Genomic DNA, 15,985 nt, shown 5'->3' on the forward strand with positions numbered 1-15,985 from the left:
AAATTTTTTTGAAGAGACAATGGCCAGGCTTTTTCAAATTTGTTGAAGAACAGGAATCCACAAATCCAAGACACTGTGTGAACCTCAGAAAACCACCCCTGGACACAACCTGGTTAAGCTTCTGAAAACCAAATACAAAAAGAAAACTTCTAAAGCAGCTGAAGAAAAAAGATTGATGACATAAAGAGAAACAATGTATTGTGCGGTTAATAACAAGGAATTAAATATATGACAACCGTGGCAAAAAGAACATCTTTGCTACCTTGGAGTAAATCAGTGCTTCTCAACCGGTATGGATTTTGCCCCCTGGGGGAATTTCACAGTCACAACGTCTGGAGACACGTTTGATCCTCATGAGTGGGGGACGCTGCCGGCATCTCGTGGGTAGAGGCCAGGGATGCTGCTAAACATCCTCCAGCCCTCCAAAACGAAGAATCATGTGGCCCAAATGTCGGTAATGCCACTGTGGAGAAGCCATTAGGAAGACAGAGGTTTCTTAGAACACAGAAAAGCACTAGCCATAAGAGAAGAAATTGAAAAACTGGATTTCATTAAAATTACAAACTTATGCTCATCAAAAGACTTTGTTATGAAAATGAAAAGGCAAGGTATAGACTGGGAGAAAATATTTGTAATACATAAATGAAAGGGCTTCTGTCCAGAACATATAAAGAACTCCTATGACTCAAAAATAAAAAGACACCTCAATTTTAAAATACTTGGACAGATACTTTACAAAAGGAGCTATGCAAATGGCCAATAAGCACATGAAAACTTGCTCAGCATTGTTAGTCGTCAGAGAAATGCAGATTAAAACCATGAGATACTATGTCATACCTGTAGAATTACTGAAATTTAAGAACCAACAAGACCAAATGTGGAAAAGATCTAGAGTGACTAGATCTCTTAATGTGTTGCTGGTTGGTGGGAAGGTAAAATGGTGCAGTCACTTTGGAAAACCATTTGGCAATTTCTCAGTAAGTTAAATATACACTAATTTTATGGTTTAGCAATTCTAGTCCTAGGTTTTCACCCAAAAGAAATGAAAATATATACTCACAGACAGACTTCTATCAGAATGTTCATAGCAGCTTTGTTGATGATAGCCCAAACCTGGAAACAGTCCAGATGTTCATCAGCAGGAGAATAGTAGGCCCTGGCGTCCTCACACAATGGAATACTATTCAGCAATAAGAAAGGAAGGATGGCTAATGGCATGCAGCCATAGGGATGGCTCTCAAGAGCATATGTTGTGTCTAGCCAGGTCAGTTAGGCAAGAAATGAAATAAAGGCATCCAGATTGGCAAGGAGGAAGTAAAACTATGTATCTGCAGGTAACATGATCATGTATATAGAAATCCCAAAGGAATCCACTACAGAACTAGAACTAATGAATGGGGCCAGCAAGTTTGCAGGATGCAAGATCAATATATAGAAATTAATTGTATTTCTGTACATTTACAACAAACCGTCTGAAAATGAAATTGAAATTAAGAAAACAATTAATTTTCAATATCATGAAAAGAAGTAAAATACTTAGAAATAAATTTAACAGAAGTGCAAAACGTGTGCTCTGAATACAATGAAACATTGTTTAAAGAAATTAAAGGTGATCTAAATAAATGGAAGGACATGCTGTGTTTATGGATCAGAAGATTTAATGTTGTTAAAATGGCAGTAGAGAACCAGGACTGTGAAAATTAATTTAACATTCATGCCGGGATTCAGTAATGAGTAAGACAGACAAAAGTGGCTATGTCCATAGAGCTTACATTTTGGGGGGGTGGGGAGGGGTGTCAGTCTTTATTAAAACAGTTTCATTTCAGATAGTTAATTTAAGTACTATGAAGACAGTAAAGCAGGATGATGTGGCAGTAATCAGGGAAGCTGATTTAGGTTCGATAGTCAGGAAATGCCTTTCTGAAGAAGTCTCATAAATGGCTGTTTTTACATTTGTTTCTTTGAATCAGGATCAAGTCAGGTTCACTCACGGAGATTGGCTGATAGTTCTCTTCAGCCTCTGTATCTATAAATTGCCCTCCCAGGACCGCCCCTCTTTTATTTTCCCTCATAGTACACAGTTGATGAACAAAGCAGATTGTTGGTCCTTTGGAGATCCCCGGGGTGTAGCTCCCGATTAACTTGTTCCTCTGTCCTCTCTGTTACTTCCTGTGAAATGGTGCTTGGGTCTGGAGGCTGGATGAGATTCACAGGGTTTTTTGGCAATTTTATTAGGCTGGATCTTGAACACTAGCTCTCTATTCAATGATATAAAGGAATTAATTTTTAGACACGATAATGTTATTATAGTTATAGTTTATGTTTTAGAGCTTTATACTGGAAGATCCGTGGATGAAATGGTGAGATGTCTGGGATTTACTTCATACTAATAAAGGATGAGGGGAAGAAAATGGGGCTCTAGGTAACACTCTGTGAGCGTGAGTTAACGGGTGAAACTGGGTGATGGGTACATGGGTTCATTATGCTCCTCCATCTATACTTTTGAGATTTTCCATAATTTAAAGTTTTAAAAACTATTGTTATTTATTGTAGTTAAAATGAATGGGATACTCTAACCTGCTTCTGAGGATGCAATAACTGTCGATTCACATTCACTTCAGTGAAGTGCTACCCATTTCTATTCATTTCTGCAGATATCCATTACTTTTCAAATCATGTTTTTAAAAGTAAGTTGAGCCATCTAAAATTGCTGGGTTTGGTGGGGTTTTTGTTTTGGTTTTTTCCTTGTAGGGCAAAAATGTCCATATATTGGCAGTTTCAGCCTGATGCGTGGAAGTCAGCTAAGAAACCTGATATTTTCTATTTTCCGCATGCATGCATAGTTGTCACGTCTTCGTTCCTTTGAAAGTCAGTTTACTAGTTATCAAAGCCTGTGCTCTTATGGTTGGATTTCATTCCAAGTTTTAAAAAGCTGTTACTCATCATTAAATGGTTGTAGTAAACAGTTACTGTTGTTTTTAAAGAAGTTTAAAGGGGGGAAAAAAAAAGGAGAGAGACAAGCAAGTACATTAAGTACGTTGCCCTCAGGTAAAAATTAGCTTGTCTTGTCCAAGGCACAAAAGACTGGTGTGACTGTACCAAGTGCAGGGGAGCTGATAGAAGACGATGCCAAGAGATGGATGGGGCCAAGTCATGTGTGTCTTTAAGAATTTGTAAGCAGGCGTGAAATGTTTTGACTGCCATTTTCAAGGATTAATCTAGCTGCTGTGTGAACACAGATTGTAGGGGAAGCAGAACGTCAATGAAGTTGTCGTATGGTCCAGGCAGAAAGTCACGCTACGGGGGCTCAGAGCAGGGGTGTGCTGGGGCATGTTTCAGGGGCAGCCTGCTAGAGGTTTGACTGTTGTGGGGATTAAATAATTATTTGTAAAGTGCGTAGAAAAGTGCCTCGCACAGAGAGAGTGCTCGGTCATTGGTTCATTATCGTCATTGTCAAAATACTGAACAGCAACCATTTTTTGAGTGTGTAAGTTACATTTTAGGCACTTTTCTGAAGGGCACTACCTTCCTAGCTCATATATTGATATTTCACTCACTGTTTTGAGGTGGGTGGTTTATTTTGCCAGAAAGAAGAGGGACTTGTACACTTCTCTGGTTCCCCCCACCTCCCCTTTGAAGGGGCTCCTGTAAGGTTCCTGTGCACAGCGACCCATTTCTAATGGCCCATCGTATTCTACATTATCAACCAGGGAGATATCATACTTAACTAATCATTAATGGTCCCTCAAATCTAGCACTGGTCTTCCTTAAAGAACCAGTTTCTAAACAAAAATACAGTGTGTGGTGCCTGATACAGCTTTGTGTCAGCACGTGCCCAGCATCCTCGGAGCATAAGATTTGCAAACTTGGACAGAATTCAGCTGCGGTCATCGTTTCAACAGCAGAGCTAATTTAAGCTCATTTCTGCAGTACTGGGGAAGTCATTACGAAATAAAAGCACGCAAATTGGGAGAAAAGACAGTGTAAATCCCTTATCGTCGGTTGCTGATGAGGTCAGCCAAACACTAGAGGAATCAAAATAATTGGTGCTCATCATAACCTAGACATGTTTTTAAACTTTCGCATTTGGGGGCGCTTTTGAGGGTTTGGTTTTCCTGCCCCTGGCGTCATAGCCAGCAGAGACTGCAGGCAGCAGGGCAGATGAACTGTTAAGACTCCCACCTACCATAAATGATGTTTTCAGAGAACTGTGCACATAGAAGAACTTGAGAACTTGTGATTGTAAGGAGTGTTCCTGTCCAGAGCTCAGCTTCCTTTGTGGGTGTTAGAGCACCTGCACCAGAACTAATCAACGTTCTCTTGCTTCTTCCACTTGTACAGCTGTGAGTGCCCCCCTCCGTGGATGTGACCTGCCATTTACCGTGACCTCTCATCCTGTCCTGCTTCCTGTTCCTTTTGTTTTTTAGCAGTCGTCCTCTTCCAGTGGCAGCGTGTTTGGGTCTGGAAACACTGGAAGAGGGGGAGGTTTCTTCAGTGGCCTTGGAGGGAAACCCAGCCAAGATGCAGCCAACAAAAACCCGTTCAGCTCGGCCAGCGGGGGCTTTGGATCTACGGCCACCCCAAGTGAGTTAAAGTTTTCCCAGTCTCTTGGTCCCCTGATGTCATTGTCATCCTCGTGGTGTTATCAAAGCTTCAGTGACAAGTGTAGAAAGGAAAGGTCTAGAAGGCCCATTTAAAATATCTACCCCAAAGCAGTGTGATCTGTTTTGATTTTGTTTTTTATTTTTGGTTTTCTAATGAGATGGCCTATATAATCATGGAAAGACATCAGAGCTGCAGGGAGAGAGGATCTGTGTATTGAGCTACTCCCCTCTTCTCTCCCAAGGCCCAAATTGCTCTGTTTCTTAGGATTGAAATGACTTGAAATGAATGCAGGCAGACAGGCATAAAAGAGAGCAGCAGAACAAGCTGGGTGTGCTCGGAGGAGCATCTGGATTTTCATTTGTGTTGGACTCTCTTTGAATTTGCTTTAACATTCAGCTCCTGTAGAGAAATGTCACACAAAAGTTGAAGCCGTCATTATTTCTCATCTCTTACATTTTTGTCTTATTTTCAGATGAAGCTGTATCTTTCTGCTGGCACTTTCTTCTCCAGCTAATTCCTTGTTGATCTGTCTGTTCATGGTTGGAAATGAAAGAAATTTGTTTGTTTAAATCTTCTAAAAAAATATATCCTGCTGCCAGTGGAGACTGAGATGGGAAGTCGGGCACCTGTCACCTTTATCTTAGCTTCTCTTGTTTAATACGCTCTACCAGAAGCTTCTCTCATCTGTTGTGCTATACGCGATCTTAATGCTCATGTTCCATAGACAGGACAGATGTTTCCTTGATATTAAGGCTCATGTAGTTAAAAAACAAAACTCTTTGCTGAGACTCCTGGAGTCACAGATCAGTTATTTTGATGTCACTGTTCATCTAGTAATATATAAGGTGAGATTATAGTGAAGACACACATAGCTTTAAACTTGCGAAATTATATAATCAGAAATTTGTGTTCTGCTAGGAGGAATTTAGAACCCTAGAATGAAGGGATCTGAGAAGTCAAGTCTAGTAACAGTTTCGGAAGCCGTTTCTGCAGATGAACTCTTACGCAGAATCCTGATACATAAAACAGAGAAAAACAGGGTATTCAGAAGCAGGGGCCAAGAGCCAGCAATACTCCTGGGTGGTTTCCCCTCTTTTCCCCGGCTGTCAGCACACACCTGCAGGGCTCCAGAGCACGCAGCTTGGAAATGTGATCCCTGGGTGTCAGTCTCCCTTTTCCACTAAAGAAACAAGCCCAGAGTGGTCAGGTGAGTTTTAGTTACGCAGCCAGAAAGTGGCAGACCTAGAACTCAGCTAGATCATACATAAGGTGCCAAACACAGCGTCTAGCACAGAGCAGGCATTTGATAAAACATGCTAGTGAGAAATGTGGGTTTGTCCCATAGGTAGATTATTGTCTGCAAGATTGTGTTACTAGCCTATTTTGTTAAAACGTGGGTATGTCATATCCTTGTAAAAAATCCTTTCCTCCTGTCAGATTCACCTTTAATGCCATGGCTCTTACCTGGCAGAAAATGGCCTTCTCTCAGTGATGGGCTGGAGCTGGCCTGCACCGGCTCAGGAGAGCCAGCTTGCACATTTCTCCCCAGCTCCCTGTTCAGTGCCATCAGGGAGTAGTTATTTACACCATAGTAACTGCACAGTGCTACAGATCGGGGACAGACACCCCCTGCCCGGCCCCGACCTGTTGTTCATAGGCACACCATTGTTTCTAATTCTTTAATTCTGGTTTAAAATAAGCATATAATCTGTTCTTGATACCAGACACCTGCGGGTCTTCATCTCCTAAACATCAGCTGTTGTAAACCAGCAGTTTACTTTCACACTTAAGGGAAGTTTAAGTGAATTTGAAAGTATGCAGGAAAGATTTAGCATTATTTTGGTTTTTAAAACTAACTGCGTGATTTGCTAGTGAAACGGACAAGAGCTTCTGTAGCCCTGAGGACCAAGTGCAGGATGAGAGGAAGGAACAGTGGAGAAGGAGCTGGAAGGCCCCTGGGGAGGACACTGGCCTCGCCACAGTACTGAGAATGTTTTCTGCAGGTCACAGGGGCGGCCTCTTGCCCCTCGGGCGGCCCTGCGGCGTGTGACCCTCTGAGCAGCACTGTTTCCTGCCCTGTGTGGATGGGCTCCTGGCTCCTTTCCTGCCTGCCGAACAGTTCCTTCCCTGCTCTTTCCTTCTCCTTTCTCCCTGTCACTGTGGGGTGTGTCCCCAGTGCCATCCAGGTTATCACAGGAGTCTCCAGACTCCCCTCTCTGCCTGCTGTCTCCTACACTGTGGTCTGGAAATCTGTGCCAAATTGAATGTCTTAAAACTCTTTTATTTTGCCACTCTCCCTACTCAGAACCCTTTAGCAATGTCCCACTAACTATAGAACAAAGTCCAGACCAGCTCCTTAGGCTATAATGCAGGGCCCTCCATGAGCCCTGACACACTTTTCTGACTTTGAATTCCTTCGCCTGCGCACCTGCGTGCACACACACCCCCCTCTCTTCTCCCTGCTTCAGTGCCGGGGTTCACACTGCTCCCCACGCCCCGCTCCTCTGAACCTACCGTTCCTTTCAGGATGAATGTACGTCTTCCTCTGTGCAGCGTGGCCGAAAGGTCACGAGGATGCACAGTGATCTCTCCTTCCCTGGAATCCTGCAGCCCTTATGCTCTGTTCTTTCACGAGCCGTCAGCAGAAGGGAACTCATCTTTACTGATCACCTGCTGTGCGCCAGTTGTTCAGTGTGTGCGGTCTAATCACCTTTCACCTCTGAAATACAACAGTATTTTCAGATGTGGCCGTCCCCATTTTACCCATAAGGAAGTAGGTTCAGAGTGGGAATGTGGGCTTCCAGTGGTGACAGCCGTTAAGTGGCGTAAGGAGGGTCTCATCCTGGTGTGTGTGCAGAGCTCTGGTCCACCGTGCTGCCTTCTGAGGTCTTCTGGCCTTGCCACGGAATGGAACGCCTCCCCATGCGCCTCGTCTGACAGCCCTTGTGATCACTCCGCGTGGCATCGAACAGCCTCCCCTGCAGATAGATATCTGAGCACAGACTGGGCGGCCAGCAGTTCCCTTGGTGACGTTTAGGCCCCAGGCTGCCTGGTCCTGGAGCTGCCCTCTTTAGGCCTGAGAAGTAATGGGAACTATGCATTGATCGAGAAAGACAAGCTGGGAACACTGGTGCTTGGAGTTGGCGTGTTCTGTATCCAGAAGCTCACACTAGAAAGGTTTCTTCTCTCTCTCTTCCCCGAGACTCTACCACAGACACAGTTAACCCCTGGGGGTCCTGTGAATTGCTACCTGTAAGGCCCTATTGCCTCCTTGAGTCTTGTCCTAAAGACACTGGTGAGAACAATTCTCAGCACATTCTCTCTGCACCGGGGCTTGAAAGACATGTTTGTATGAGGATGAAGGAGTCACTTGATGGGAATCTTCGGTCCCACAAGGCTCCTTCTACTACTGTTCTTTAAGAGAATGTCTTGGGAAGGTATCCTGGACGAGGGCTTCCTGAGAACCGCCTTCTCAGTGTGTGTTGAATTCTCGTCTAGTGACTTTAGACCTGCAGAATGACGTGGGATCTGGTCTCTGTGATGTTGTTTATATCAAATTTATATCAAGTATCATTTAATTTAAATTGGGTCAGACCCTGATGTTGGATTTTGCTAGTGTTTTTGCCAAATAAAAGACCATGGAGGGTCCACGTTGCACCAGTCGGGGGAAGCCCAAAGCGGATGCCAGTGTGAGCCGTTCTTGGAACCCCCAGTGGAGGTCATCCGATGGCTCTGCAGAGACAAGCTTTCCTACTGGCTAGTTCACAAGTGAAGAAGTCTCTTCCACAATGAAATATTGTTCCAACAACCAAGATACCATATTTTCAAGAGCTAGAGACTGTTATTTTGGAGCCACTAGGAGAAAACTGAGAAGCACATTGTTGGCCATAGAGACAGGGAGAAGCAGACATCCCATCATTTAATGCCACTTCGTTTCAGAGCAGCTTAAATAAATCCTAAAACGTTTCAACATGCAGAGCTCCTTTTGAGACTACAAATGACAACTGTTACAACTTGAATGGCTTGATTCTAGTGATCTTTGCAAAATGAAAAGGGTTTAACTTTCTACAGCTGACCTGCTCTGTTTTATTATATTGAACTTGATTGGGATAGGAAACATGATTGGCAGGAGGAAAGTTAAACAGGGAGGGGAAGTCCTATTTTCTAGGACCTACCTTATGCCTGACTAGGGGCTTTCCATACATTAATTCATTCAATCTTCCCAGCAGCCTTGCCTGGGCACAGTGGCTGTCCCATTATATGTATGAGGAAACTGGGACTCAGGAAGGTTAAGTCTTTGCCCCACAGTTATTAGGTTTTCGAAGCTAGGGCTGACTGCACAACTCATTTATTCCACTGTCATATCTGTGAACATCTTAAAGACAAAGGAGTCTTAGATAAAGGGATAAAGAAGCCCAAAGACTTCTAAATGTTCTCTGACTTCTCTAGAGTTTGTCTTCCAACACTGTCCCAGTAAAATCATTTCATCTCATCTCTGTATTTCTGATTTCTCCAAGGGGAGATCTAGCCTCTAATCTTGTACTTGAATTTGTTTGCTATTTGGAATTTTTGCCTTGTTAGCACTAACAAAGTCAGAAAATTGCAGTCCTCTGTTCTTGAAATACCAAATAAAAGGAATGGCTGAGAAGCCTGTTTTTGTACTGCCATTGGAGGAATCTGATGTAACCTTCAGCCGGCTCACTAAGGGAAGGATCAGACTGCTCAAGAGGGCATTTTGCAGACTCTACGGGGGGGTATATAGTCCCGTGCGACCGTATATGAAGGTGGTGAAAAGGAATTTGTTAACCACTCCTGCTCTCAGTGCCTGACCTACTCACAACCAGGCTCCCAAACTGTCAGCAGTAGTTTTACAGAGCAAGTGACCCTGTGGTGGTCTGAGGCTCTGTGTTATCGGTGCCTAGAAATTTGAGGTGGTTGTGTCCCTGAGGCGAGGCTCCTCACTTCTTGGCCTGCAGATCAAGAGCATTGCAAGCGGAAGTAGTAACGGAGTTGCATCTCACACTGGGGTGGCATTGGCAGCAGAGCGGGATGAGAGACCCTGGCGCTGACGGGCTAGTGGTGGGCCACCTCTTCAGACGGCTCGACTTGCAGAGTTATTCGCCCTCCACTCTTCTCCTTTCTGTCACCTTCTCTGTGAGCGCCTGACGGGCTTGGGGGAAGACTGGCCTGGGCAGGTGTTTGTAGGCCTCGCTTGGTGACATGGAGTCAATGCCCCATTGCCACCCGGAGCGTGTCATTTCAGCCTCCTGTCCGTGCCTGTGGCTTTGGGCACTGATCCCATTTCAGCAGAGCTTCTTGCTGCCTTACTGTGGGTGCAAACTCATTTTAATAAAACACGCATCCAAACATGGTGGGGAAATGTGAGTTATCCCTCCCCTCTCCCCCCGGAAAAGGGTTAAAGAAAAATTCCTGTTATTTAGTGTGCTGTTTGTACTCTCTCCAGGCACTTCTGTGTATATGACTTTGGCTGTTTATACGTTGCCTGTCAGATTCGCATTTCTTGTAACAAAAAACTTCTCACCCATCTTGGTTTTTAGTAGTTCACTTCCTTTTTTTTTTTTTTTTTTTTTAATTAATTTATGTGGCTCCAGTGGGGTTTAGTTGCAGCACGCGGGATCTTCGTTGCAGCATGTGGGGTCTTTTGTTGCGGCACGCGGGCTTCTCTCTAGTTGCAGTGCACGGGCTCGGTAGTTGCAGCACATGGGCTCTTTAGTTGTGGCGCGTGGGCTCAGTAGTTGCAGCACACAGGCTCTCTAGTTGTGGCTCGCAGGCTCTAGAGTGTGCGGGCTCGGTAGTTGGCAGCGCACGGGCTTAGTTGCCCCGTGGCATGTGGGATCTTAGTTCCCCGACCAGGGATCGAACCTACGTCCCCTGCATTGGAAGGTGGATTCTTAACCACTGGACCACCAGGAAAGTCCCTCATTTCCGTTTTTCCTTTAAGTCTTGGAGCCGATTCAGTGTGTAGCTGCGGGAGCGACCCACTAGATAAGCATCTGAAAGGTCAAGGGCTTAACTGAACCTCTTAGAAAGAGGAAATCAGACTGGAAGTCTTGCTGGCCCCTTACGTTCTTCAGAGCATGCCTAGCTCCTGTCAGATCAGAGGTGGGAGCAGCAGGGTTTTTCCTATTTCGTCTGCCGTTCTCCGCGCGGATCGGCCAGCGGCAAGCATGCCCAGCTAGGCTGTAAAAGCAGAACGCTGGAAGCCACCGCGCTCGGTTTGGATTCGCTCTTTGTTTTCTCCAGTTTGACAAAATTTGAAGTTGGTCTTCGTACGAGGAGATCCATGAAAACCAGCCCTGTTCTTCAGAAGCAAATGGTCTCGTGTGCGGCTGCGGGGTTGGCCCTGTGTTGGACGTACCTGTGATACCTGTGGGCACGCAGGTACCTTTCTGCAGAAGAGCCTCTTCACTGGGACCTGTTGCGGCCCCGTTGTTCTGTGCCTGTAGAATCGCCCCAGGGAATCCTGAGCCTGAGCACCAGAATGATTAAAAACTTGTCGTCAAGATGCATGCAAATCAAAGGAGGTTTCTGTCTCACTGCCACTCAGCGACCTTGGATCCTCGACTTCTCTGTCATTCCCTTCTCCCCAGACACCTAGTGAGGTTCCTTCCTTCTCTGTTCGGAGAAGTAGATAAGGACATTTTTCTCCCTCTGACCTCCCTCATACGTGTTCTTCATCTCTTCAGATACCTCTAACCTTTTTGGAAACAGTGGAGCCAAGACGTTCGGCGGATTTGCCAGCTCATCATTTGGAGACCAGAAACCTGCTGGCACCTTTAGCGCTGGAGGAGGAAGTGTGGCCTCCCAAGGCTTTGGGTTTTCCACTCCAAGTAAAACAGGTACTCCTATGCCTGTTAGCTGTGGTTATTGTTAGATGCGTATTTAACATTGCATAGACCTCTGGAAGGAGAGCTCTCTGGGGTGTTCTCAGGGGAGAGTATGGAGTATGGATGAAGGGATCTTTTCCCCCAAATTCATTTTCTAATTATTGAGCAGCTACTACGTTTCTGACACTGTTCTAGGTCTCCTGAGACATGTTAAACAGCACAGAATGCATAGCATGCAGCCCTGAAGAGAACTTCATGTTTTCTTAGGGAAGAAAGCATTGTAAATATTTAGTTGCATTTAACAACCAAAGTGAGGGAACATATAAGACCATGATAACTGAAATATAAGCAAGAAAGCATCCTAAGTCAGATTTGCTTGGATGCCCATTACCTGTGATGGGCAAGACAGATTATTTATTTAATTTCTTACGTCTATATCATTTGTCCTCCTTCCCAAATCACTTTTTTTTTTTTTGCTTTTGAGTGTAACATACATAAATGTATTGATACTCCTGTACATATACAGTATCCACATATCATAACTATTCAGCTCAATTAATTTTCGCAGTTGGAATATACCCATGTAGTCAGGAATAAAGAACATTACAGTACTACTTTTTATCCCAGCATTACTTTTAAAGTATACATTTATAAACTGTGTGGCTTCTTACAATCATGTATTATTACACTTATAATTAAAAATTTTAAAGAACGATATATGTTTACCTGTAAAACCGTACTTCATCTCTGTCAGCTGCCCCTCTATCCTATCTCTGTCTCTGAGATCTACAGAGGGGATCTGTGCATACCTGCCCTTGTTGTGTGGAAAATTGTGTGAAAAGATTTTTTTAAGGCAGGGGGCAAAGGGGGAGGATATTTGCTGAGAAAGCAGTTCTTTAAAGCAAATGCCCCACAGGTGAGCGGGCAGGATACTTCTCCCTTGTGTGTATGGGATACTCTGAATTTATGGGGGGATTCCAGAGGAAGGACCCTACCCGAGGAGCAGATGCCTGGGTGGCTCTGACTGAGGAGCAGAACTGCCCCAAATTAGTACCTGGAATCCCACCTTTTAGAACCGAAATTGCTGTGGTTTCTGAATGCACTGTGCACCTTTACTCAGACCCGTGCCTGGGCTGGGTTAGTCTATGAGTGCTCGTTTTTTTATACTCCTTCCTAGAATTTAAAATGGACTAGAAATGAGCATCACAGCTTTATTCTGCCGCCACCCTTCCCTGCAGTGAATGATTTAAAAATGAAAGGGCTACTAAGATTTTGGTCCTGCTTGACAAGGCAAATATTATTTGACTGAGAAATTTTAGTTTATTAATCATCAAGACTTTTAAATTTACTTTTTCAGGAACCTGATCATGTTTTCTTCGATTCTTGTGTTTACCTTCTATGTTGTTCCTTATCCTGGGATCATGTCCCAGTTGATCTGAGAATTTGCCCCTTTTATTTTTGCAGTCTGAGAGAAAATGTGTCCTCCCACGTTCCAGAATATTTTTCCTATTTGATTACTTGCCCCATGAAACCACCTAGATTGAGGTGTCGAGGGATTTTTAGATTGATGGTTTGGATGGGTCTCTGAAATCCCAAAAGTGCCCATCCTCCCTTGAGTACAGTTGCAGTAGAAAATAATAGCACTGGAGATCGTTTGAGGAGAGGACAGGAAGTGGGACAGACTGACACCCCCCAGTCCACTGGGGTCACCCCACTGCTCTGTCAGTGGAGTTGCTGGATTTGGCGGCAGTGGCAGGGGGCAGCGTGGCACGTAGTGGTGAGGGGATGGGTAGTCTTGTGAGTCACTCAGCCCTGTTCCAACCCCAGCTCTACCGCTCGCCAGCTGGCTCAGCGTAGATGAGAGACATGTTCTCTGAGCCTCGGGGTCCTCACCTGTGAAGTAGGGAGTCCCGGGTTTGTTGGGAGGGTTGAAACAAACTGGTGTACAGCACCTGGCACGTGGCGGGCCCTCAGTAAATCAGAAATCTTATTATCCTTGAGTACTACTAAATTTCTGTCTCTTCTGGAGGAGAAAAAATATAAGCATCTAATAAAATTGGAACCCCCTAGCATCAGGAGTGAGTTGCCTGTCTCCAGAAATAAAGCCCAAGTGACCACTCTCTTCTGTTTCACGTAGCTGTGACATGGATTCGTTGTTTTGGGGGCATTGTGTGTGTGTGTGTGTGTGTATGTATGTGCTTAATCTCCTCCCCTCCCTGTCCAGTGTACTTTCTGTATCATTGTGACTTCTCATTTTTCACTCACCTTCCACCAAGAACTCTGAACACTATTGAGTACAAGGCACTAGATAAAGGCCTGTGTGTCCAGGAAGAAAGTGTAACCAGATCTGTGATCAGTCTTAAATAATTCAACTGCAAGGGTTTTTTAGCACTTTTTTTTTTTCCAGTCTGTTATATTTGTAACCCAACAGTCTCCATTATCATGGCTTGGAATTTCACTCAAGGTTTTAAAATACAGAATGTAAACCCAAACGTGAGCCCGCACAGAAAGCACCTTCTCAGCTGTGCTTCTGCTGTTCATGGTAAATAAGCAAACGATTGAACCACAAAGTAGCAGCTAACTAAGGCGTTCAGCTGACAGCTTTTCGTGTCCAGCAGTTGATCTTTCCTGCTGCAGGTGGCCGAAGCTTGTGCTGTGATTACGCTCATAGTAAGAAGGCCTGAGTGATCCCTCTGTCAACGGGATTCACCTTCTGAAGGGGCGAGAATGAGGTCCCCGTCTCCCTGGGCAAATCGCCTCCTGGCTCTGCCTGGGCCACCGCTCCTCCCTTCAGCATGTAGCTCCTGGGCCGATAGTCACTGTAAGAAATACTGCCCTTTAGAGCACACGTCTTGTACCGTTTTGCTCTGTTCTGCTCAATAGATACTCAGCAAGTGTCTCTGCTAATAGCCTAGAGTGATGTGTGCAGTATCTTGGGGTTTGGGAACCCTCCTCAGGAGCGGAAGGAACAGTTAGGGAAGGACCTTCTGTCTTCCCGCCCGATGGGCATCCACCAATCAGGGGAGGTGGCCTGGGCACGCCTGGCCCTTCCTGTGCGGTCACCTGCGTGCGTGCCACCCCTGCAGGCCTGTGTCCACGTGAGTGAGAGCGCTGGGAGCCTGCCCAGGGGGTCGTGGACTCAGGGCTCTCCTCCCGGCTGATTGATTGCCTTATCACATTTATGCAGCAGCCTTCCTCCAGACGAGAAACGGCGTGCTTTTTTATTGAGGAGCAGTTCCTGACTGCAGAGAGGGAGCATTTTTAAAAAATTCTTCTGTACAGGGAGAGAAAGACTCCTGTGAGAGACGTGAGAGCTCTCAGGCTCTAAATAAGTAAAAAGCACCTGGCCGAGCGTCAGCCTCTCCGTCTCCTCTGTAACCCGGCTCGCAGATTCTCCCTGAGAGGGGATTTGAGCCTCTAATTTTATAATTTGTGTTTCCATGAAGCGAGATGCCTTGCCTATGTGATGATAAGTAATAAACTCTGACCACTTTGACAGCTGGGTAGGGATTGGCGCTTTTGAGCGTGACTTTTCGGTGAGGAGTCTCCAAACGTGGCAGAGGGTCTGGGCGGGGGTCTGCCGTGCATGGAGTTGGTTCTTGGTGGCAGTCGGATCTCACGAGACTTGGAGCTGACGAGTCCAGCTTGCCTCTGGGAGGGACCAGGGAGCTCGCAGACAAACACGGAGTCTGCTGGATTCTTAGAACTCCAAGGAGCTCTCCTACGTGGACCCCAAACCCCTCTGCTAGAAATGGAGTGGGTGGCGGGTTGGGTTGGGTTTGGGTTTGGGTTTGTTATTTTGCTGATAGAAAGGGTATTGTGAATTGAGTTTCTAACGTATCTTCCCCTTTCTCCTGCCTCTTGTGATTTGGTTTCTCACTGCTCATTGTCTTCTCTGTCTCCTTCTTTCTTTCTCCCCGTTTCTGTTTGTTTGCCTCTGTTTTGCTCAGGTGGCTTCGGTGCTGCTCCAGTGTTTGGCAGCCCTCCTACTTTTGGGGGATCCCCTGGGTTTGGAGGGGTGCCAGCATTCGGTTCAGCCCCAGCCTTTACAAGCCCTCTGGGCTCGACGGGAGGCAAAGTGTTCGGAGAGGGTACCGCGGCCGCCAGCGCGGGAGGATTCGGGTAAGCCCCCCAGAGAGGCCTGGGCAAACCCACAGGCTCAGGTCAGCAGAAGCACTGGGGCCCAGTACTGCTGCTTTGAAAAGAAAGTTCTTCTGTTTCCCCTACTCTCGACTGAGCTGAAAGCCCCTCCCTCGAAATCAGCAAGCCAGTCGCTCCAGGATTCCTGTTCTCTCCAGGGGAAGGTTCGTGTCTTCCAAGGCAGACTCTGTCCAGTACGTGGTGGACACCAGCTGTGTTGCTGTCCCCTGATACGTGGAGTAGTGGCTGGCAGACCCCTGTTCTCCTGGTGGGGCTAGAGGATTGGTTAAAGGAAGAAAAACAGTCTCACCTTGGCTGCTTTACAGCCACGATTGCCCCTTGTATGGTGACTTCTGTTAGTAAACTCTAAATGAATAGTTTTTAATCAGATT

At 45.7% G+C, this 15,985-nt stretch overlaps 1 protein-coding gene across 4 annotated transcripts in view; it reads left to right on the forward strand.

The window, feature by feature from the left end:
* Positions 1–15,985, forward strand: part of NUP214 (nucleoporin 214) — a 101,100-nt gene that overhangs the window by 80,544 nt on the left and 4,571 nt on the right. For 2 of the 4 annotated variants that reach the window (XM_082400693.1, XM_082400694.1), the window contains exons 31-33: positions 4,431–4,584; positions 11,313–11,465; positions 15,404–15,575. In XM_082400693.1, coding sequence (XP_082256819.1) covers positions 4,431–4,584; positions 11,313–11,465; positions 15,404–15,575 — 479 coding nt within the window. Of the gene's footprint in view, positions 1–4,427; positions 4,585–11,312; positions 11,466–15,403; positions 15,576–15,985 lie in introns of all 4 variants that reach the window. The other 2 variants (XM_082400691.1, XM_082400692.1) reach the window with 1 other exon arrangement.

Source organism: Balaenoptera borealis, assembly GCF_965194805.1.
Source record: "Balaenoptera borealis genome assembly, chromosome: 8".
Taxonomy (NCBI): Eukaryota; Metazoa; Chordata; class Mammalia; order Artiodactyla; family Balaenopteridae; genus Balaenoptera; species Balaenoptera borealis.